Source organism: Zootoca vivipara, chromosome 7, assembly GCF_965207765.1.
Source record: "Zootoca vivipara chromosome 7, rZooViv2.hap1.1, whole genome shotgun sequence".
NCBI lineage: Eukaryota > Metazoa > Chordata > Lepidosauria > Squamata > Lacertidae > Zootoca > Zootoca vivipara.
The window spans coordinates 88,563,742-88,588,469 of record NC_142590.1 but is presented as its reverse complement, the minus strand read 5'-3'; the positions used below and the strand labels follow the sequence as shown (position 1 = coordinate 88,588,469).

The 24,728-nt window shown below is 48.4% G+C and overlaps 1 protein-coding gene across 2 annotated transcripts; it reads right to left on the bottom strand.

Moving 5' to 3' along the window:
• Positions 1 to 5,250: 5,250 nt before the first annotated feature.
• On the bottom strand, positions 5,251 to 16,997 carry PPDPF (pancreatic progenitor cell differentiation and proliferation factor). Of its 2 annotated transcripts, XM_088674732.1 has the most exons (6): positions 16,849 to 16,997; positions 12,256 to 12,516; positions 10,589 to 10,679; positions 8,160 to 8,234; positions 6,647 to 6,743; positions 5,251 to 5,690 (listed from the first exon to the last, which is right to left on the bottom strand). In XM_088674732.1, the coding sequence occupies exons 2-6, from the start codon at positions 12,361 to 12,363 to the stop codon at positions 5,576 to 5,578; spliced, it is 486 nt and encodes a 161-aa protein (XP_088530858.1). In that variant the 5' UTR covers positions 12,364 to 12,516; positions 16,849 to 16,997; the 3' UTR covers positions 5,251 to 5,575. The 2 variants fall into 2 exon arrangements, with proteins under 2 accessions (XP_088530858.1, XP_034979279.1); XM_035123388.3 differs by lacking the exon at positions 12,256 to 12,516.
• Positions 16,998 to 24,728: the final 7,731 nt, after the last annotated feature.

Below are 24,728 nucleotides of genomic sequence, written 5' to 3'. Positions count from 1 at the left end.
GAACACAATTGGTTCCGGAAGTCTGTTCATAAACTGAAGCGTTCATAAACTGAAGCGAACTTTCCCACTGAAAGTAATGGAAAGTGGATTAATCTGTTCCAGACAGTCCGCGGGGTACTTAAACTGAAGCGTTCATAAACTGAAGCGAATTTTCCCATTGAAAGTAATGGAAAGTGGATTAATCCGTTCCAGATGGGTCCGCGGAGTACTTAAACTGAAGCGTTCATAAACTGAAGCATGGGTGTAATTGGTTCCGGAAGTCTGTTCATAAACTGAAGCGTTCATAAACTGAAGCGAACTTTCCCATTGAAAGTAATGGAAAATGAATTAATCCGTTCCAGATGGGTCCGCGGCGTTCATAAACCGAAAATTCATAAACCGAGGTGTTCATAAACCGAGGTTCCACTGTACCAGTATTTCTAGGAAGCTGCTGTGGACAGAGTCAGTCCTGTGACCCATCAACCTCAGCATCACCTGCACTGACCGCCGGCAGCAGCTCTCCAGGGGTTCGGATGGGGGGGGGGGACATTGCCAGCTCCCCCTGGAGAGGCGGCCCAGCAGGGCGGAAGACCTGCATGCCAAGCAGATGGTCCAAGCATGCCTGAAAGGATGTAGGGATGGTCTCCCTTTGGGAAGAAGGTAGTGAAAGGAAGATGCAGGCTCAGTCTAGCTGCAGGCGGAACAGCAGGTGCCTCCGAGTTCTGAGAGAGAAGCCTCCCCTCTCGGGGGGGGGGGCAGGTGGGCCCAGGTCCAGGGGGGTTGCCACGGTGACCAGAACCCACCCTCCTTTGTGACCTCTCTTGCTTCTGTTTTATAAGCCACCCACTTGCAAGGTAGCCATTGTGGGTTAGTAGTGAGGCGAGTAGAGAGAGAGGAGTTAGTGGCAGTTGGTGGCAGTTGGTGGCAATTAGGAGAGGAGTTTGGTTTGTTGTTATTTTTCCGGTTTCTTATTTTGATTTATTACTTTCATTTGATTCAGTTGATTTGATTTATTGTTTTACTTTTTTATTTTAACAATTTCCTTTTTTTTACTTCTTTATTTTAATATTATTTATTATTTATTTTATGTTTTTATTTAGTGCACATTTGTGCCTATTTTTTAATATATATTTTGTATATATTTATTTTGTTTATAGAGGAGTAGTTAGGGTTAGGGCTGGGGTTTGGGGTGAGAGTTGAGGCTTGGGTGGGCATTTTAGATAGTTAACTAGTTTAGAGAGGAGGGTGGGAACTTTTCGTGGAGGAAATGGGCCGGCTGTAAGTATCATTCCTTCCTTTCTCTTCATCTTCTGGGGGGGAGGTTTGAGTCCTGGGGTCCCCTGCAGAGTCTTGGCTCTCTGGTGAGGCCTGGTGTCTACTCAATGAACTGTTGCAACAGGACTTCCAACTGCCACATGGAAGAAGCCCATTTTACCCACAACACCTTTTCATAAAATGTCCTACATGCATCACATGTGTGTCACAAACTGGGAGGCTTTTTCTGGCGGAAACCTGACTCTCAGGTTTGCCCCTGTCCCTCCCTTGACCTCCACCTTACGCCCATTGAGTTAAAAAAAAGAAGATAGAAATATATTAAAATAAAAAAATTGCCCAGTAGCACCTTAGAGACCAACTAAGTTGGTTCTTGGTATGAGCTTTCGTGCGCATGCACACTTTGCTAGTTAGTTTTAGCATTGAACTTTTTCCTTTTGCCATTTCCAGTTGGGGGGGGGGGCAATTCTCTCCCCTTGTCCCAGCTTCCTCTATAGCCGGCATGTCCAACAGGTAGATCATGATCTACCGGTAGATCACTGGACGTCTGTAGTAGATCACTGGGAGATCACTGGCTCCCCTCAAAGAAGCTCAACAACTTTGGCTCCCCTAAAAAAATGCTCAACATTTTAGCTCTTCAACCCCACCCCCCAAAAAAACAGGGCTTTCCTCCCGTCTCAGAAAAGCTCAACAATTCTGACCTGAACCCCCCAAAATGGGCCTTCCTTCTTCCTAAAAAAATCTCAACAACTTTGACCTGAAAGTTGACTAGATCACTGCCAGTTTTTAACTCTGTGAGTAGATCACAGTCTCTTCGGAGTTGGCCACCCCCTGCTCTATAGAGTTTAATTCCAAAACACAGAGTTCTTTCCCACCACAGCATGTACTGGCATGGCTGTAGCTCTTGAACCCAGAGCACTTGGGGCCTCCTTACTCTCTCTCTGCCAACCCTTCCTGCTCTGGGCTGCCTTTTTCAGGCTCTGATGCTGCCCCTTCAGATCACAGAACTGCAGAGAGACGGAAGGAATTGGTCACGATGGGCCGGCAAGGATCAATTAGGCTCAACCTACGTATTTCCGTCCTGCCGATTTGGCGGTGGTTCCCTGATTTGGCGGTGGTTCCCTGTCTTCTCCAGACGCCCCTCCTCACACATAAACGCCCCCCCCCCCCGAATGGGGCCAGCCGGCTTCTGAGTCGCTCTCTCCGCTCATCTCTTCCAGGATCAGGTGCTTAAGGCACCTGTTCAGACGCTGCAACAGGGTAGCCCCCCAGCAAGACCCGGAGCAGCCCGTGGAGCCAGGTGAACCAGTGGCCCTCCTTTTGGGGACAGAGGAGGGCAGGAATGGGCATGGGGGGCAGCCAGTCAAAACATAGAATCATAGAGTTGGAAGAGACCACAAGGGCCATCCAGTCCAACCCCCTGCCAAGCAGGAAACACCATCAAAGCATTCCTGACATATGCCTGTCAAGCCTCTGCTTAAAGACCTCCAAAGAAGGAGACTCCACCACACTCCTTGGCAGCAAATTCCACTGTCGAACAGCTCTTACTGTCAGGAAGTTCTTCCTAATGTTTAGGTGGAATATTCTTTCTTGTAGTTTGAATCCATTGCTCCGTGTCCGCTTCTCTGGAGCAGCAGAAAACAACCTTTCTCCCTCCTCTATATGACATCATTTTATATATTTGAACATGGCTATCATCTCACCCCTTAACCTTCTCTTCTCCAGGCTAAACATACCCAGCTCCCCAAGCCGTTCCTCATAAGGCATCGTTTCCAGGCCTTTGACCATTTTGGTTGCCCTCTTCTGGACACGTTCCAGCTTGTCAGTATCCTTCTTGAACTGTGGTGCCCAGAACTGGACACAATACTCCAGGTGAGGTCTGACCAGAGCTCTGACATGCAAAGAGACAGATGGGCAAGGGCTGCAGTAGGAAGGAAAAGGATCCAGGACATATTGGGGATGTCTCAGGGGCCTCTCAGGGGCGCCCCACCAAGTGGAGGAACTGCATGGCTTTGCCGGCATCCTCCCCTTTCCCTGCACATCCACCAGCTGCTCCCCGCCAACCATAAGGCTGGCGAGCATGCAGCTTCCCTCCCAAGCCTCTCTGGGGATCGCTCTCCCGCAGCGGCATGGGAGAGAGTTCCCCCCCCCCAATGGCTGGCAGTTCGTAGCTACGGCCACCCCAGCACTATCCATGGTAATTTGCGGGTGCTGGGCGGATATTTGCACTTGAGCCTGCCCTGCCCTGCTGCGTTGGCCGCAACTGAGATGCTCTTTCCTCCCGCAGGACCTCCGAGGACACGCCCTTAGGGAAAGTGGGAAAGCTCAGGAGCTAGCGGTCAGCAGCATTTCTCTGCTGCTGGCTGTGGCACGGAGATTCCCCCAACTCAAGAGTAAGTACCTTGCCTTCTTCTCTTCATTTCTCTGGTTGCTTCCATCCCCCCAGCGACTTTTAACGCACATGATGCGCTGTGTGTCCCTGGGGGCCAGGACGAGGCCAGAGGCTTTCCCTGCCCCCTTTCCTACTGCAGCCCTTCCAGATGGCTGGATCCGACCCAAAGGTCCATCTGGGCCAGTGGCTGGAAACCCCACCTCCCCCAGCAGCCAACCCGTTTTGTGGAGTCCGATAGAGGAAGCAGGGCAGGGGCCTGGGCAGGAGGGCAGTTGTCAGCTGGAGCCGCACCTTCCCTGGGGAGCCACGTTCTGGGGGAAGGAGGCCAGGATTGGCCCCCAAGGCCTGGAGTGTCCCACCCGTCTACTAGGACTTGCCATTCTGGTGAGTGAGGAGGGGTGTGAGGGACCCCCACAGGGAGGGAGGGGCTTTGGCGAAGGGCTTGTGCATCCCCCGGAGAGGAGGACCCTGCCGGCTTAGGGCATGGGGTTGCCATTCCCCAGGAAAGCCAAGCCTGGCCTTGGGGGTCGGAGCCGTCCTCCGGAAGCCCCGGAAAGAGCTGACTTCCCTCCCCTGTTCTCTTCCAGGACATCTTGGGGCCCTTGGATCGCCCCCCGACCCTGGAGGCCCTCCTCCAGCTAAGGTGAGTGGGGTCCTTGGGATGGACAGGGTTGTGGGGGTTGGGTGGGGGGCAGAACTCCAGTGGGAGCTCCGGGTGATGGGGAAGAGGAGGCAGGAGGGAAAAGGGGGCAAGGGAGACTGGGAGGAGGCAGCCTCTAACCCGCTCCCCTTCATCTCTGCAGCATCATGAGGCCAAAGTTCAGTGGCGATATGCTCAAGGCCATCCTTCACAGGACCCTGGAGGCTGTCCTTGGGGGGCCCACAAAAGGAGGAGGACTGTTAACTAGAGTAGTTAAGGGTGCAGGAGGACAGAGAGGTATGTCCTTTGTCGGGACTTCCCTTTGCACGGCTTTCTTCTTCACACACACATGCAGAATCAGCACCGGAGCCATCTCTCCCATAGGGCTTAGTGGTACGTTGCGCCAGGGTGCCGGCCTCTCAGGGGTGCCCCACCAAGTGGAGGAGCTGCACGGCTTTGCCGGCGTCCTCCCTTTTCCCTGCACACCCGCCAACCATAAGGCTGGCGAGCGTGCAGCTTCCCTCCCAAGCCTCTCTGGGGATCGCTCTCCCGCAGCGGCATGGGAGAGTGTCCCCCCCCCCCCCGATGGCTGGCAGTGCGCAGCTACGGCCACCCGCAGGCACTGAAGCGGCACTTCCAGCTCCTGCTGCTCAGTGCAAGTGTCCCGATGGCCCTTGTGCGCTCCCCCCAACTTGCTCAGGGCTGCAGCCCTTGAGCCTGCCCTGCTGTGTTGGCTGCAACTGAGATGCTCTTTCCTCCCGCAGGACCTCTGAGGATACGCCCTTGGGGAAAGGAGCTAGCGGCCAGCAGCATTTCTCTGCTTCTGGCTGTGGCACGGAGATTCCCCCAACTGGGGCAACCCAGTCAAGATGGACAGTAGATAAATTATTTATTATTATTAAAGCTCTTCGGGCAACAAGTAACTTGTGCCTCCTGTTCATAAGAGTACAAAGCCACACGCAAGCGGTTTAAAAGGCTGCTCAGGATTTATTAGTTTCCATCAGACGAGTACAAAACAAGAATGAAGTGTTAACAAGGCTTCCTTGGGTGGGGAGGGAGGGGTTAGAAGAAGCACCAAAAAAAGAAAGGAAAGGAAGTTGTAGAAAAGGATGGTACAGAAGATTTCTCTTTTTTTTTCCTTTTTAGTTGCCATTTCTTGCTTTTATAAAAACCTACGTCTAAGGAGTACTCGAAGCAGCCTGCCCTACTCTACGGGGAAGGGGAATGGAAAATGGGCTCTGCCTCCTAGCGTTCAAGTCAGAAGCGTCTGGCCAGGGGGGAATCCAGCCTCCTCATGCGGTGGGGCCTGCGTTCGGTTTGCTGGGCTCGCTGGCGTGGCGCTTCCTCATCACGTCCTGAGCCAGGCCACATGTGATCATGCCATTTGCCACCTGGAAAGTGCCTGAGCTGGAAGGTCAAAGGGGAGGGAGGGGAGAGAGATTGAAGGGTCAGAACGGCAGCACTGTCACTCGAGAATCACAGAATTGTAGAGTCAGAAGGGGACCACAATGCAGGAATCCTTTGTCCAAGGCGGGGCTCGAACCCACGACCCTGAGATTAAGAGTCTCACTCTCTACCAATTAAGCAGTGCTTACTCAGAAGCCCAAACCCACTAAATCTGAATTTACCCAATATCCTCTCTCTCCAGAAATTCCTATGCTGGCCTGACCAGGGATAAACTCTCCCCACTAGCTACTGTCAGTTTAATGTGCAAAGAGCGTATGCCTTTTGTTATGCTTGATTTATTACTGTTATCATTTGCTTAATTTTAGTATGTATTACACATTTTGTTGTTGTTGTAGTACTATGCTTGGGGATTAGTTTTTATAAGACAAATAAATAAATGGGCTTGCACAGGGGACTAGAAGCTTGTGCTGCACGCAATTCTTCCCCCTTGCCCAGCTATTTGGATGCAGAAAAGCAGGTGTGGATTAAAAGCAGAGTTTGGATGGTCATCTCTCATGAGTGCTTTTGTTGAGGTTCCTGCATTACAGGGGGTTGGACTAGATGACCCCTGGGGTCCCTGCCAACTCTATGATTCTATAACAGATGCAAATCTTTTACATTGCACTCTCCACCCATCCCCATATGGAAGCATATGCCAATGTTGGAAATACAATGCAACACTTAAATATTTTCCAAAGTCAACTCAAACATTAATCTACCCATTTAGGAAGTATATAGTCAGGAAGACCAAGGATTGAGCTACCGTAGTTACAGAATCAGTGAAGAGCGGTGGGGCAGAGAAAACATCACTTCCCAGATCTCCTATCCCGGTTACACAACTGCCTCGAGATTTTCCAGGATTCCCACTTCAGATCCAAACACACACGGCATTCCATTTCCAATTTCAGTTCACTTACTTCTCTGGGGATTCCGACACAGTTGTCATGACTGGGTGGGTCGTCTTTCCAAAGAAGAAGCTGGCCCACCAGTGCCCAGGGTCAGACTTGGGGAGACCTATGAGAATGGATACAAGTGTTGCAGTCAGAAAATGGGGGCGGCTCCTCTTTGATGTTCAGAAACTCCAGCTGGTGGAGAATTTGGCAGGCAGATTGCTCACCGAAACAAGACGGTTTGAGCACATTTCATCAATCCTGGCCTGACTGCACTGGCTGCCAATTAATTTCTGGGCCCAACTCAAAGTACTGGTTATGACCGATAAGTCTTAAACAGCTCAGGACTGTAATACCTCAAGGACCGCCTCTCTCCATATGAACAAACCTGGACCCCGTGATCATCACCTGAGGGCCTTCTCTGTGTGCCTCCTCCGCAAAAGGCCCAGAGGGTGGCGACACGAGAACAGGGCCTTTTCAGTGGTGGCTCCACTTTTGTGGAACGCTCTCCCCAGGGAGGCTTGCCTGGTGCCTTTGTTACATATCTTTAGGCAACGGGCAAAAACTGTTTCTCTTCAACCAGGCATTAGGCACAGTTAATATTCTATGGTCTTTTAAATGTGTCTGTAGGAGGGTGGCTATTGGATTGTTTTATTATGCATTTTGTGTTTTCATTTTGTATTTTTATGTTGTGAACCACCCCGTAATCTTTGGATAAAGGGCAGCATACAAATTTAATAAAAGTTAAAATAATATTTTATAAAAGCATAAATATAAAACCAGAAAGAAAGCAATCGTTAAAATTGCTGGCTACTCAAAAGGTTTTAAATGGCAGCATTTGCCCACGGGCATGAAAAAGTCTTCAGCAGGAGCAAAAGCAAGGATGCCTTATGAATCTCTGCTGGAAGAGTGTTCCACAGGAATGGGAATAGAGACACAAAATGCCTGGCTTGTAGTGGAAGCCAGCTGGGCTTCGGATGATCTCAGAGACTGATCTGAGATACAAGAGCTCAGGCGGTCCTTAAGGTATCCTCTTAACAAGAGCCCTGAACTTACTGCAAGGATGAGGAAGCCATGCATTCAGATGTTGCTGAATTAAAACTTCCATCACCCCTGGCCACAGGACTCCCACCAAAGGCAGACCCTGATGATACGATGCCCTGCTGCGCGAGACCAAAAATTGCTGCCCTCTCCAGTCCTTCCCAAAGCTGGGAAGGAGGTACGGGGCTCTGGCAAGGTCCTAGAGCCCACCTTCGTCCCCCCAAAGCCCAGCAAGTGCTTGCCCGGCTTTAGGAAGGAGGGGGGAAGGACTCTAGGACCTTGCCACCCCCTTTCCCCAAAGCTGGGCAAGTGGTACCTGGGCACCCGGGGGAATTGAGGGCACTGCCCTAAAACTGCCTTTGCTCCCACACCTGTCAAGAGCAGAGGCCAAAGAGCAAGGCATTGCGGTCCGAGCCAGCACTCCAGAGAAACGAAATATGGATCCTAAAACGAATCTGTCCCCAGCAAAGGTGTCACCGTTAGAAGCAAAGATACTGACCTGGATGGTGAGGGATGACTTCCCCATACTCTGCACTTCCACAGGAGCTGTTGCTGGAAGTGGAACCCAGACGCCCTGCAAGACAAGACATGTTTTGCCCCATTAGATCACCATGCACCACAGTTCCTGCTGCAGTGCAGGAATAACGCAAACCGCAGGGGAGCTCTCCCCATGCTTCCAACTAGGGCCGGGCCATATCTGGGTTTCCAACATCGTGATATATTGCCAACTGAACTTCGTGACATACCAATATACCACGGTGTCCGAAATAAGGACGGAGCTACATACTGTAGAAGGATTGTCTGGCTTCACAGCTTTTCCCACACTTGCGATTTTTGCGTAGCACAGACACACGCATTGCAATATATCGCCAGGTCAAAAATTACGAAACAGATATCACAATATGGACTTGTTTTGGGATGGTATATTGCCCAGTCCTCCTCCTAACCTGCACGGCGTGAATATCCACGTCACAGCTGCTTCATGAGGGTGCTGGGAATTGTAGTTCTGCGAGGTTTAAACTGCAGCTCCCAGGATTCTTTGAGAGGAGCTGTGAGCTTTTAATCTGCATTGAAAATATGGAGCGGACTTCCACTGGAAGCAATGGTCAAAGCAACGGGAAACTCTTTTTGGAGCACTTCCTGCCGACAAATAGCAAGTCCAGAGCCTTGCGGAGCATTTGGCTTGCACAACCAAACAGCGGCTGCTCTCAAAACGCTAGCTGGCTAAAGAACTGCGGTTCTCAGAAGTGGAGCAGAGACGGGACCCCACCTCTCCAAGGAGCCCACTTTCCCTTACTGGTTTCTCCTGCAGCACCAGCCCTGCTACACTTTTAGATGAGCACGCTGGGCTCGGAGCCCAGAGAGAGACAAAGGAAGACATTCAGCCTTCTGCCCCAACAAACACAGGCTTTGTTTAGCAGAACCGTTGGAGCTGACCTTTGATGGGGGCTCGGCTTCAATGCAGCGCCTTTCCTCTGCACTAACGTTTAGGAAGGTTCCCTTGAAGGTAATAAAATGCCAGGAGGGTATTGGGATTGAGAAGCGGCACCCGTGAGCTCGAGGCCCCTGGCTAGGTGGATGCCGAGCATAATAAAAGACAGCCAGAGAGGTTTGGAGAAGCCAGCAAGCAGATGTCTTCTTCTCCCTCCATTTATTCCAGTGATGGCCAAACTTGGCCCTCCAGCTGTTTTGGGACTACAACTCCCATCATCCCTAGCTAACAGGACCAATGGTCAGGGATGATGGGAATTGTAGTCCCCAAACAGCTGGAGGGCCAAGTTTGGCCACCACTGATTTTTCCCTGCTCCAGCCATAGGAACGTCTGCCCCCTCCTACAATCTGTGCATGATTGTAGTGAATGCAAGAAAAGTATTTTCTAGCTACCCCCTATACATTTCTGGGTGCTGGGCTCCGAACATGCTGTGGGGCTATTAAGAAAGACCCAGGAGCCAGCATCATGGTCTTGCAATGAAATAGCCTACCAACAGGGGTCTATTATTATTATTATTATTATTATTATTATTATTATTATTATTATTCCAACATGATAAAAAGGTCATTTACAAAAAGCAAGAACTGATGGTGATTTACTGTTATCATTAAGTGTTATTTGTGCATATTATTTCCCCCTCTTTTTAGTCTTCTTTAATTTTACTTCATTCCCCACCTTTATTATTATTATTATTATTACCACCACCACCACCACCAATTACATTTATATATCACTTTTTTCACCTAAGGAGCTCAAAGTGGCTGGCATACATGGTTCTCCTCCTCATTTCATCCTCACAACGACCCTGTGAGGTAGGTTAGGCTAAGTAGCAGTGACTAGTCCAAGGTCTGCTAGGGAGCTTCATGGCTGAGTGGGGATTCGAACTCTGGTCTCCCTGGTCATAGTTCAACACTCCAACCATTACAGCATTGGTGGGCAAACTAAAGCCCGGGGGCCAGATCTGGCCCAATCACCTTCTAAATCCAGCCCACAGACGGTCCGGGAATCAGCGTGTTGTGTTTTTACATGAGTAGAATGTGTCCTTTTATTTAAAATGCATCTCTGAGCTATTTGTGGGGCACAGAAATTCATTCACCCCACACAAAAAAATATAGTCCGGCCCCCTACAAGGTCTGAGGGACAGTGGAGCGGCCCCCTGCTGAAAAGGTTTGCTGAACCTTGCATTTGAGTAGTCCGGCTGCTTTTGGACTACAATTCCCATCATCCCTGACCACTGGTCCTGCTAGCTAGGGATGTGAGTTGTAGCAAAAAAAATAACAGCTGGAGACTCGAGTTTGGGAAACCCTGATCTAGACCTACAGCACTGACTCTTACGAGGCATGAAGCACAAGTATTTCCCAGCCCCACAACCAAAGGTCCTGGAGATTCACTCTGGACCCTTCTTTGCGCAACTCGCACCCCTTCCCCGTTCTTACTTCGGTAGTAGTCATGGGTTGCCACAAGCGAGCCGCTTGACGGGATTGCTGCCATGTTTCTTTGTCTTCGTTCTTGTGCAAGTTGTAAACCCTGGGAGACAAAACAAGAGCCTGTTGTCAGGGTGCGGGAAGCAGCCATAATAAAGCAAGACCCTAACCTAGTGCAGAAAGAAGAGCGCAGGGAAGAAAAAGGCCACGGTGCATCTGCAGCAGCACAACCGGACGCCTTCCTCTGCCCCAGCTGCAACAAAACATGTCTCTCCCCTATCAGTCTCTACAGCAACAGCAGGCACTGCAACCGTCCAACAGCTTGCGCTCAACCCCAAAGGCATACTCCTCTGTTGCCTCCCGAGACAGACAGATGCCACCCAACCTGGTGCCCTCTGCGTTTTTGGGGTTACAAGTCCCCTCAGTCCCAGGCCAGTACAGGCCGCTTTAAAGGGCAAGGTTCACTTCCATGCTTTTCAAAAGGCATCCGTGGCTATAGCCACACAAACACACACCATGCAAAGACCACCTGTGTGAGTTCTCCTCAAGATGAAAGAAGATGTCTGCCCAAACCATGTGAGCCAGGTGGGGACCAAGCACCTGTGGTTGTCTGCTTGCAGCTAGACTACAACTCCCATCATCCCTAACCACGCTGGCTTGGACTGATGGGAGAGTGGGCGCTCAACAAAATCTGGAGCGTTCACAGATTTCACATCCCAGCATTGCTAAGTGGCTGGAGGAGTGTGGGTTAAGTTTGCACCTGAATCAGAAACACGGCACAGAGGAGGGCATGACAATATTCGTTTCAGGCTGCTCAGGGAGTGATTGATCACTTCTCCTACATAGGCAGTTACCTTTCCACAAGGGTCAACACTGCTGCCGAAATCCAGCATCGCCCGAGCTCTGCGAGTGTGGCTTTCTCCCGATTGAAGTGCAGAGTGTTTGAGGACTGGGACATTTGCAGGGAAACCAAAATGCTTGTTTACAAACGTATTGTACTACCAAGCTTACTATATGCTTGTGAAACATGGACCACTTATAAACGGCATCTCCAACTCCTCGAAAGATTCCATCAACGGTGTCTCCAAAAAAATTTACACATCACTTGGGAAGACAGGCGAACTAATTCCAGTGTACTGGAAGAAGTAAAGATCACCAGTATTGAAGCAATGATTCTTCAACATCAACTTTGTTGGACTGGTCATGTTGTGCGGATGCCTGATTATCGTCTTCCAAAGCTACTGCTCTATTCTGAACTTAAAAATGGAAAGCGTAATGCTGGTGGTCAACAAAAGAGGCTTAAAGACTGTCTCAAGGCAAATCTAAAAAAATGTAGTAGAAACACTGACAACTGGGAAACACTGGCCTGCGAGCGCTCCAGTTGGAGGACAGTCTTTACCAAAGGTGTCATGGGCTTTGAAGAAACTTGATCTCAGGACGCAAGGAAGAAACATGCTAAAAGGAAGGCACGCTTGGCAAACCCACACCGTGGTCAACTCCCTCCCAGAAACCAATGTCCCCACTGTGGAAGGATGTGTGGATCCAGAATTGGCCTCCACAGTCACTTACGGACTCATTGTTAAAACCGTGTTTATGGAAGACAATCTTACTCTACTATGAGCAACCACCAGAGAGAGAGAGAGAGAGAGAGAAGAGATAGTGCATGAGAAAGTCCCTGCCTCCAGTTCTGCGTGGCAGTTTTCTCGAAGTTGGTTTGTTACACAAGAACCTCTTTGAGCAGCCTTTTCAGGAGTGCTTGCCAGAGGTTTCATGCTGCGGCAGCACATTCCACCACAAATCTGCAAGCATTGTTGGAGATGGCACGTGGGAGAGACCTAAGCAAAACTCCAGAACACTTGGCACAGCCAAGCCTCCCAAAGCAGGCAGGCTCACAACAGCCAACTGCTGGGGGAAGAAGCAAGTTGCCTGTAATGCAGCTTCTGTGAGGGAAGAAACAGTTGTCAGTTCGGCCTGGTTCTGCATCTGTGCCTGTTACCAAACCCTCCTCTATTGGGTCTGTTGTTTTATTGCTATTCGGTATCTTGTGGTTTTCTATCTTGATTCTATTCTGTGAACCACCCCGAGACCCCCGGGTACATGGCAGTATACATATTCAATAAATAATAATAATTTGTCCACGTTTCTTGCCTGCGTCGAGAAGCAAGCAGAAGGAAAGATCAGCCACAAAGTGCAAATAACATGGCGGAAGATGGAACAAGACCAAGAAGCAGTAGGGATGAATTTTACATGACAATTTGAATCTGCCAACCAATATTTTGGGTTTAGAATTAATCTGACACTTTTGTCTTTATTTAGTATTTGGCTAAATACAAGAGGCAGGAGCTACCAGTATTTCATCAGGTCTGGACTATCTAACAGGAATGGTCAAAACGCATTGGGCAACTCAGGAGAAAAATTAGCTTGCTGTGAACAAAAGAGAAAACGGCACTCCAGTTTGGTAATCTTGGCTGGCTTGCATCGTAGTTCTCTCTCAAACATTGAGACGTTGAAGTGAAATCTGGTACAAATAAAAAACATTTCAACATTTCAAGCTTGGGTTCAAGCTCAGGCCCTGAACCTAACTCAAGGATGTGGTCATGGTAGGGTTTTTGTAGTAATACCCCATGCCGCCTCTTGATGTACCAGTTTGCATTTAGTGAAGAAAGTGGGGGCTCAGCCACACTACACATTTAAACCACATGGCTCCCCCCAAAGAATCCTGGGAGTGCGGAAAATTGTACAGTAGCTCTGTGGGGAGAACTACAGTTCCCAGCAATCTTTGGGGAGAAGCCATGTGCTTTCTAGTGTTGATGTGACATTATTCTTCTGGAAGCCTATAATGTAAATATGACAAAAGAAAATGTGCTAGTGCTAGAATGTAATATATCTCTCTATATATAAATGTTCCCACTGCGCGTGCAGATGTAACACCCTTCCTCCATAACTGCTGAACCGAAATGCAACAAATTAGGACAAAGTGTACCTTGCCCATCAGGGAGGGATCTGGCATAAATTTTTTTCCAGAAAAGCACACCTTTCATACCTAAAATAATGATTAAATACAAAAAAGTGGCACGCAAATTAGACATCACCAGCAGAAACTCTTAAGACTCCAGCAGCATCCAATAGAAAGGCAGATCGCACACTGTCACCAGCAAAAGCTCTGGAGGGCAGCGCCAAATAATGATGTCATCAACTGAGTAACTGAAACCACCAAGGCGGCCATTACCAGACAACCCAGAGTCAGGCCGGGGCCAAATAATGGAGATACAGGGCGGAGGCTTCGGCTCACATTTAAATACTAGCCCAAGCCAAGGCCGACAGACTAGGCCTCGCATCTACTTTACAGCCCACAGACTAGGCCTCAGCTCTAATTTACAGCCTACACACTAGGCCTTGGCTCTACTTTACAGCCCACAGACTAGGCCTTGGCTCCACTTTACAGAGTAGGCCTCAACTCTACAGCCCTTTAAATACTATCCCGAGTGGAGCCCTGGGTGGGGGGGACGGGATACCTCATGGGTCACTACAGGATGGGAGTAATCACAGGGATGAGACACAACCACGGGTGGGGGGGGGAGGAAAAAACACATAGTCCAGGGAAAATGGACACATCCTCCCCCTTTCCTGGGAAACAAGGACCCTGAGTCAAGCACAGCAACGTGTGGGAGGGTCAACTAGTTTCTATATAATTTCACTCATTAGAACCCCTTTCCCAACCTTGTTGGACTACAACAGGCATAGGCAAACTCAGCCCTCCAGATGTTTTGGGACTACAACTCCCATCATCCCTGACCACTGGTCCAGTTAGCCTGGACTACAATTTTCAACAGCCCTAGCCAAAGTTTTTTTCTACATGGAGGACTCACACAAAACAGACTAAGATGTTCCCTGTGGACAGGCAGATAGTAAGATTAAAATTTTTATTTTGGGTTGCTTTGGTACCCGTTTAGTCCCCCCCTTCCAAATGCAGGGCTTTACTTTTTCCCTATGACTAAAACAGCATTATTCCCTCACTTGTAGAGAGCAATGTTTCTCTGCATTGCGGATTTTATCAATTAAATAGATATGAGGTTTCTATTGTTTTGTAAACAGTCAAACTTGAAAGCAGAGTAAAAAAAAATATGTAGAACACACCAACAAACTGAAAAAGTTAAAAAGGGGGTGCACCGTTTGGGCAAGGGGTCAAGTCTGTCCCTTTGACCTTCGCCATTAAGAAGCCCCACTGAGTTCTGTGGTCCCAAACTTTGATTTGAATAAGCAAAACTTCTCGAGCCCTTACATGCACCAACAAAAGCCATTCTCTGCAAGAGTAGAAATCTCCTTTACTTTGAAAAAACACACACACACACACCCCACTTTTAAAGGTTTTTTTTTGCATGTTACCACACCATCAACCAGCCAAGAGACTTCAAAGCAAGAGACTAACATGGAACATTATTAGTCTTTTGTTTTGGTAAAGAGCAGAGGACACATGGCATTAAATGAGTCAAAACCACCAACAGGAAATCAGAGATCTGGTTTATACCAGTTCTCTCTCTCTCTCTCTCTCTCTCTCTCTCACACACACACACACACACACACAGAGACTCTCTCTCTCTCCCCCCCCCCTTCTCTTTTGTCGAAATAGACTCGCGCATTCCCAGTTCCTTTCAAGTGGAAAGATAGATTCTGGGCTACAAAATGAACCTGAGACACAATCACACGCTAAACTCTTTCCCCCATCTCACTGTAACTGAGTTTTTGTTGCGGGGGAGAGGGACCTGAACACCAAATTCAATTGTCTCAGGAGTGTGGGTGGACAGATCCCCCCCTCCCTTTGTGCCTTTCTACAGAATGTTCTCATATCGTGTGTGCGCGCGCGTTTAGCGGGTGGGGGAAGTCTTCCACAGCCATGCAGCCAAAATCCGGACTAAACTGGCTTGCTGCTGCCTCTGCAACCTACACATACAGAAACCTCCTTCCTCAACCCCCAGCCTTTGCAGTCGGAAAGACACAAGCAGGTCGCGTGCCGCTTTTGCGTGCTGAAACAGCACTTCGGGGGTTGGAGGGGGAAGCTGGGGGAACGGGGCAGATGTAGAAAGAAATTATGCAAAAGCTCGAACAATGAGCCGAACTTTGGCGTGGGTGCCCCGAGTGTTTGCTCTCAGCCAATATGGTCAGCCAGCGAAAGGCAGCGGATTGGAAAGGAGCGGAGGAATAAATATTAAGTTCCACCAGCGGAAGAGAAAACGCAAAGAAAAGAAAACTACCGCCCGAGTGGTGGCAAGTGGGTTACAGGTAATAAAATGAAAAGGTTTCCAGTCAACGCTGCCCCCCCCCCCCTCACCTCTGGATAAGGCGGTGGTCGGCAGGCCGCGAGAAAGGGCGGAGACCCGAATGGAACGTTGAGACCCGGGAATGGAACGTTTATCAAGAGAGAACGTTCATCAAAAGGAGGGTAGAACGTTCACTCTTTTTGTAAACAACGAAGTAAACAATCACGCCCTTACGGTTTACCAAAACAATCCTGCGATTTGAACGATCGAAATATGCACATTCCTCCCACTTTTCAGTACATCAACACATTTTAAAAGTTGGCAGGAGCTATAGAGCAAAGGTCTCCCCCTCCGCCCCCCCCCCCCGCAGCAGGCGAGCAAGCCGCCATAACCCGAGGCGCTGGCTTTAGCCAACACAGATCGGCGTTTTCGAATTTCACAACTTCTCCAGCACTTTTACAGCTGTGTCCTGCTCGGAACTACGTCTCGCCGCCGCCTCCAATAAGAGCTTCTGTTGCAAACCTAATTAAGCGCCGCTTGCACGCGAGCAAGTCGCATTGACCTCACTGGGATTTTCTGAGTCGCTGTGTATTTCGAAGCGAGCCTCTCTAGCAAGCGTGCTTACCCAAATTACAAACCTTAGCTTCCCCCTCCTACCCCAACTTTCACTTGTCAGAGGATTTAAAATCAGATGGCCCTTAAGCAGGAGCGTTACTAGCTTTCAAATAAAAATAAATTTATAAAAACCCCAAAGGTAAGCCAGCGAAGCTTCCCTCTGAAGTCTCCCGCCCACCCCCCCAAGCTTCAGCAGACTGAATTGTCGGGGGTGGGGATAAATAAAAACAGCATGCAAGCAATTTAAATCCACGCAATCACGCGCAACGTTCATGCCCCAAGATGAATATGCTTTAAAAAAAATTAAAACAGCGGAAGCTCACAGATCTTCCAGCGAGAAGAGCATTGCTACATGGCGGCCAGAGAAAGAAAGGAAGAGAGAGGGAAAATGGTTTTTACCTTTAAGACTTAACGCTGCGCTCAGCAAACTCCCAGCGGCTTCAGACCACAAGTGACCTGGCTCAGGGGGGTAAACGCTAGGCGACGGAGCCCATTTGAAAAGGAGATATTGGGAGCACACTCCACGTCCACAAAAAAACACAGAGGCGTATATGGATTTAAAGGCTGGAACTGCCGCTGCGGTGCCTTATATAGGGTCAGCCAGCCTGGCTACGTCAGCTCAGGTGACGCCTCCATCCCCAAAACGGGGCGGAGAGGAGGGTCGGATGAGCTAATCGGGGTGAAACACACGAGCTGGGCTGGGCTGGGCTGCGGCGTCTGCCCTCCTCGCCTTTTCCGAGCGAACAATAGGAGAAACGCCGTTTACGCGCAACTCCAGGCGGAGGCACACGATTGGGAAGGAAACCACGACTGCAGCTTCTGCTACAAAAAAGTATAAATGAAATGAACTAGGCTCCCCCCAAAGACTCCTGGGAAATGTGGTTCGTTAAAGGTGCTCAGAACGGTGGGGTGAACTACAGTTCCCAGGATTCTCTCCCCCCCCCCCCCGCCGGAGCACCATACACTTTAAGTGCATTGTGTGAACGTGGGCTTGGACTCATTAGGAAAGACTACTGTACAGTACTGAAAAAACGGTGACATCCTCAGCATGCTGTTGGCTTCTCCCAAGGAATCCTGGGAGTTGTAGTTTACCCCTCCCAGAGCTATACTTTCGGGCACCCTAAAACTGCAGTTCCCAGGATTCTGGGACTATCCTCTGAAAAAACAGAACACATGGACATCTTATTTTAAGGTGCAGTTCAAAATGCCAGTGCTTCCTCTTCTGCGAATCATAGAATCAGAAAACAAATAGCGTTGGAAGGGACCCCAAAGGGTCATCTAGTTCAACCCCCTGCAATGCAGGAATACCTCCTCCACATCAGTCAGCCTGGGTGTCAAGTTCGCCTTTGAAGGAGGAGCTGCTTTTGCAGACCAAGGCAAGGCAGGTTTGAGGGCCAGTTGTGGAACATTTTCTCCTGGGACGTTTGCCTGGGACTTACTGCCCTTATCTTTTTGCTGCCAGGAACTGCTTTTACAGTATGCTGTTTTTAATCTTCTGCTCTTGCTGTGCTTTTTTACTTTAAAAAATATTACTGATACCTTTTATTTGTTCAGGCAACACCAAGTTAAGTCCTCTTTGTTCCAGCAGGTTTTTGGGACGCTTGAGAGGAAGGGAGTCACATTCAGTGCCAGCTGTTCTGTTGTATCACACCTGAGACCTAATTTCACCCCAAATAACAGGCTTCTCTCCTCTGTTGATTTCCTGCTTCCTCCTGCTGCTTCACTGCACACAGGCCCACAAGTGATATTTTGTATTGTGGTTTTAATGCTGCCTTTCTCTCTCTCTTTTGTTAGATGTCCTGGGCTCATCATCAACAACACCATAGAAGATTGTGCTAGTATTTGCACTGTGTTCCATCTCAATCGATTGACTGAATTTTATACAGTTGCATTTAGCAACATAGGAAGCTTATGCTGAGGCTGCATGCATTTAAAACACAACCTTCCCCCCCCCCCAAATAAACCTGGGCTCTTAGGGGGAAATAATGTGCTATGAATATATGGTGCATGTGCAGTCAGACCATTGGCTCTGCAAAGAAACCTGGGAATTGTAGTTCACCCCTCACACAGATGCAGTTCCCAGTGCCCTTAACAAACTACAGTTCCCAGGGTTCTTAGGTGGAAATAATGTGCTTTAAATGCATTGTGTGTTCACATTCATGTCACTGGTCCATGCAGCTCAGTACAGTGCACTCTGACTGGCAGCTGCTCTCCGGGGTTTCAGATGGGGGGGGGGCGGAGGTTTCTCTCCCAGGCTTACCTGGAGGTGCCAGAGATTGAAACAGGGACCTCCCACATGCATTTCAAATGCTCTTCTATTAAGCTAAAGCCCTTCCCGGTTTTTTCCTGAAATGAGGGATGAAAATCTCTAAATAGATAAGGGGTGGGTGGGTGTTTTGAAGCCAACGTGACCTGATGCTCACCCCACCAGGGCAGATCTCGCCCACGAGCCCCCAAGTTTCTCCCCTTCCTCATTAATGTCAAGTGGGATAGCTTATTAGTTGGTAGAGCATGAGACTCTTAATCTCAAGGGCTATGGGTTCAAGCCCCACCTTGGGGCAAAAGATTCCTGCATTGCAGGGGGTTGGGTTAGAATGACGATCTTCCAACCCTATGATTCTATGACTTCTCTTGCTAAGAAGAGCTTCAGGGTTCCCCTCTTGGTTTTGCAGCTGCCTTTTTTTTAATCAGTAAGTTTGGTAAACATCAAGGGAACGAAACATCTCAAGTAACACCATGTACTTGGCACATGCATGCAAACACACACACAAAGAACCCTCATCGAGAGAGCATAACAAATTGTGTCGAGCTGGAGAACTGGATAAACTCTAGGCCTTGCCAGAACATGAAAGGGTACATTAATTATCATAATATGAGATGCATGGGACTCGAAAGCAAAACAACCCAATTAGTTATCTCTTGCCTTTGCAGAGTTGCTTTCCCCGACCCATCAAATTTCAGTCATACAAACATGCCCATATTGCAAGCAGGCATTTTGGACCCTGGTGGATAGAATAGAATAATAGAATAGAATCATGGAAGGGACCCCAGGGCTCATCTAGTTCAACCCCCTGCAATGCAGGAATCAAGTTTGTTTTAAAAAGGAACCAAGCTCGAAGGAGCTCAAGGCGGTGTCGGTGGTCTTCCTCATTTAATCTCCCAAACAACCCTGTAGGGTAGGCTGAGAGGCAGCGTCTGACCCAAGGTCACCCAGAGAGCTTCATAACCGAGTAGGGATTTGAACCCTTGTATCGCAGGTCCTAGTGAGAGATCTAACCAATCTACCGCATTGGCTCTCAGTTATAAGGACTGCTTTCCGGCACAGTTCGGAGATTTCTGAACTAGTTCGTTCCAAGCACTGTCTTTATCTTGGTCCTACGTGAGACGTGGGGATTTGCAAAGCTCTTTCGCAAGCATTAAAAGCAGCCTTCTGGTAAACAATACCTTCTCGAGGGAGAGACCTTCCTGCTCTGAGCTTATTTCTTCTGGGAGTTTTATGACTCTGACTGCATGGCCAAACCCTCTCCACACATTGCGTCACTGAGCAAGGGAAACCCAATAAAAACAAAACAAACATCCGGCCTGTGGTTGCCAGGATCAGAGTAGGAGAACTAACTTCTGGTAAATGAATACTAGAGTGGTGTTGAAATTTTCATTTTTTTCACCATCGTGGGGGGTGGGAGTGTTGTAAAAATCTGCCCTTATAGAGTCCTTTGTAGGTTCTCCATCGGTAGGAGAAATAACAGAGGCCAACCAGAGAATATTGAGAAGCAAAGCAGCTAGTAAGCCTGATCTTTATTGAACTGTTGCAACAGGGTGCTCCCTGACAGGCAGGAGGAAGGAGGAGGACCCAGAACAAAGGTGTGCTTGCCCTTATATACGGTATCCATTTTGAAATTCCCTGCCCTGGAGCTCAAGACCACCCCTCCATACATCATACATACATCACAGAAGAGGCGGTCTACAACAGACATTTGAATGTTGTTGTTTTTCCTGTCTGCCAGGTTATCTGATACCGTAATGCCTCTCTGATTGCCTTTCCTGGTAGTCTGGTCCGCCCTTTGAGATGGTAATCACTTAATCCCTGAGAAAATGGGAAGGTTTCTTTCACCTCCCTCCCTCCTTGCAGAGAAACACTTGATCAGCTTTGGAGTCAAAATGGTTTCAGGACTGTCTTCCTGTACTGTTTCAGACGTGGTTTATATATTTATGTAGGTGTTTGCCTTGTACATTTATGAACATTTATTATATATCTAAGACCTTAAAATTCTTACAACGGGGAGAAGAAAAAACAATTTCAAATGTTCTGGTGGTGGTGCAATTGCCTTAACCTTATAAGGTGGCCTGAGGATTCCGGCTCTCCCCCCCCCCCAACACACTGTTTTTTTGCTTGCTATTTTAACTTTGAAGAGAAAAAAAATCCCCGCAGTGGAACAAAGCTCTCTCTCCAGAGCTTCCCACCAGCTACGCTTTCTGGAATTGCTTTTGGAGCAACACAGCGAGCCATGTCTCCTCGCTCCCAAGGCATTCTGGGAAGTGGGGCTGGCGGGGGCAGCAAGACGAGCTCTCTCTGCCACCATGGGCCAGCGATGCCTTCCCGACAACACCCAGTTAGGAGAGAAATATTATTATGATTGAGGATTCATTAATCACTTTCTCAACCATTGTTCATTGCATGTCGGCAAGACAGCTGGTACTCACAGTGAAGTTGTTAACAGTAAGTGCCACGCTTTTTAAACAACAAACGTACTGCGTACCCCTGAGTACCCCTTCTTTTAAAAAAACACTGCTAATGTAGGACATATACAATATATATCTAGAATACTGCAGCTGGCATCAGTGGCTGTTTGGGAGCCATTAAAGCAGCTCAAAAATGTCAATTTTTTTGCTGATTTTGCTAAAGAAGCTCAACAGCTTTGGCAAAAATGAAAAAGCACAACTCTCAGCAACCTTTCTGCCCAACAACCCTATGAAAGTCTACCTGGCTTGCTTGTTAAGCATGCACACTGCTTTATGGAAGTAAGCCATAGGCAACTTTCACCTGCCAGGAGCGCCACCCCCAACACACTGTCATGCATCCTCTCTTATATATACGAAGGGAAAAGATATTCTGTGCCCAGGGCAGCTGTCTACCAGCTCCATCTGGTACACAGGCTGAGACCCTACCTGCCCGCAGGCTGTCTCGCCAGAGCGGTGCATGCTCTGGTTATCTCCCACTTGGATTACTGCAATACGCTCCACGTGGGGCTACTATCTTTGAAGGTGACTTGGAAACTGCAAGTAATCCAGAATGCAGCAGCTAGACTGGGGCGCCGAGACCACATAACACCGGTCCTGAAAGACCTACATTGGCTCCCAGCACGTTTCTGAGCACAATTCAAAGTGTTGGTACAGACCTTTAAAGCCCTAAACGGCCTCAGCCCAGTATACCTGAAGGAGCGTCTCCACCCCATCATTCAGAACAGACACTTAGGTCCAGCACCGAGGGCCCTCTGGCGGTTCCCTCACTGCGAGAAGTGAGGTTGCAGGGAACCAGGCAGAGGGCCTTCTCGGTGGTGGCGCCCTCCCACTAGATGTCAAGGAAATAAACAACCATCTAACTTTCAGAAGACATCTGAAGGCAGCCCTGTTTAGGGACATTTTTAATGACTGATGTCTATTTATTATTATTATTATTATTATTATTATTATTATTATTATTATTATTATTATCTAAGGCAATGTTGCTGCCTCTGCCCGGTCTGCCTTGACACTCCCACTTTAAGGTCATTTCCCTAAGCCCTCTTGCCTGGACAGCCCACATGATTCAGAGATGGGTAATATCTTCTGAGACTGGGTGTGCCTACAAACACTGACGCATAACACATTAGCCAAGCCAAGGGCCTCACTTAACCTAACTCCTTTCTCTTGCAGCGCTTTGGCCATCCCACAGGGACTGGGGGGCGAAGATTGCAGCTTTCTTTTGGAGAGACATCACCCCCTGGTGGAGCATAGGTGCAACACACCGGGAGAAAGCTTTTAAAATAAGACATTATATCATGACTTCAGAGAGCGATGCAGCCTGTACGCCAGCCAGGTGACACCTGAAAAGCAGGTAGCATTACAACACCAAGCTTGGCACTAAGAAAACACAGCCAAATCTGTTTGCCTGGTATTGCTTGGGCCAGATTTTTTTTTGGGGGGGGGGGAGAATTCAGATTAAGCCTAGGACCCTTGTACCTACAGGACCGCCTCTCCTGATATGTCCCACGGAGGACCTTACGGTCTTAAAATAAAAACATATTGGAGATCCTGGGCGACAGGGAGGTTAGGCTGGCCTCGACCAGAGGCAGGGCTTTTTCGGCTGTGGCCCCGATCTGGTGGAACGCTCTGTCATAAGAGACTAGGGCCCTGCGGGACTTGACATCTTTCCGTAGGGCCTGCAAGAGTTGTTCCGCCAGTTGTTCTGTTGGAGGCACAGTCTGACCCTCTCTCTCCTTCTGTAATCCTCATAGATTGGTTGCCATTAATTCGCCATTTCCCAATGGTTGCCATTAATTTGATTCTGAATTGATTTTAGAACATATTTTAATTAATTGAGTGTGTGATTTTATGTACACTGTGCTATTTTTAATTGTTGTTAGCCGCTGTGAGCCTGGCTTTGGCCGGGGAGGGCGGGATACAAATAAAAAAATATTATTATTATTATTATTAAGCGTCAGGTGGGCTTCCTTAGGGTGCTGGAGCTCTAGGTAGTCGATTGAGGTTGCTGTGTGCCGGTGGGTTAAGTTTCTGCATTCCTGCCTATGTGGTAGCAGGCTTGGAGTAGAGGACCTTTGAGGTCCCTTCCAACTCAAGGTTTCTGTAGGCGATTGGATACTTGACCAACGAATCCCCATAAGGTTGTCCTGATGCAGCAACTAAGATCTTTGTGCCGCCTTAAAAACTACCCATCCATTCATTCTGACATTTATAACCAGCTGCTCACCCAGAGGTCTCAGGATGGGAAATGCAAAAACCGAACCATTTCTTATTATTTAAAATTAGAATGCAATACCTTAGTGTCAATCAAATTCCCTTGGTAGCAGGATGCAAAACAGCTGCCCCAGTTTGCAATGCATAATCTACGGTTAGTTGTCTACAAAAGCTGATGACACAGTAAAGTTGGAGGGGGCACGGGGGCACATGCCCCCAGCCCTGCTATAATAACTGTACTGAATACTTAAACTGATTTTTAAAATGTAATTTTAATTACTGTGACCCTTCTTGGGGCATTATGGTAAAGGATGGGTAATATATCAGCATCAACACTTTAATTCGCAGTATGTTTTCTCTAGAGTTTCCAAGGTGCTCAGAGGATGTTTGCCTCATGGGCCCAGTTCCCCTCGCCTCTTTGAGCCTTCAGTTCTTTGCGCTAAGAAGTGGTCACTTGTGGACCTGGGACAGGTTCCAAAACACTGTTCCTTCCTCTCTGATGGCTCCATTTCTGTGATGTGGCTTGACAATAATAGGTAGCAGGAATCCCAGCGAGAGTGGTTGCTCAGGGATGCAGCTGGTTGCCATGGAGACACTGAGCAGCATCGCTGCTTTGCAAAGACGCCAAGCAAACTGATGAAGCCATTGGCATTTTCTAACAGTTATACTTATGTATATTTCACAGGATCATAGAATGTGGAGTTGGAAGGGACCCGAGGGTCATCTAGTCCAACCCCCTGGAATGCAGGAAAAGATTGTGTGTGTGTGTGTGTTCAATACATTTATTTATTTTATTTTTACTTATTTACCTTTTCCTCCCAAGGAGCTCGTGGCTCTCCCTGACCTCATTTAATCCTCTGCAACAGCCCTGTGAGGCAGGTTAGGCTGAGATGAAGTGGCTGGCCCAAGGTCACCCTGTGATATGGTTAAGCACCAAAAAGCATATATTTATTAAATCGGCTAACAAAACAGAGATACCAAATCATTTAGAATCATAGAATTGGAAGAGACCACAAGGGCCATCCAGTCCAACCCCCTGCCAAGCAGGAAACACCATCAAAGCATTCTTGACATATGCCTGTCAAGCCTCTGCTTAAAGACCTCCAAAGAAGGAGACTCCACCATACACCTTGGTAGCAAATTCCACTGCCAAACAGCTCTTACTGTCAGGAAGTTCTTCCTAATGTTTAGGTGGAATCTTCTTTCTTGAAGTTTGAATCCATTGCTCCGTGTCCGCTTCTCTGGAGCAGCAGAAAACAATCTTTCTCCCTCCTCCATATGACATCCTTTCATATATTTGAACATGGCTATCATATCACCCCTTA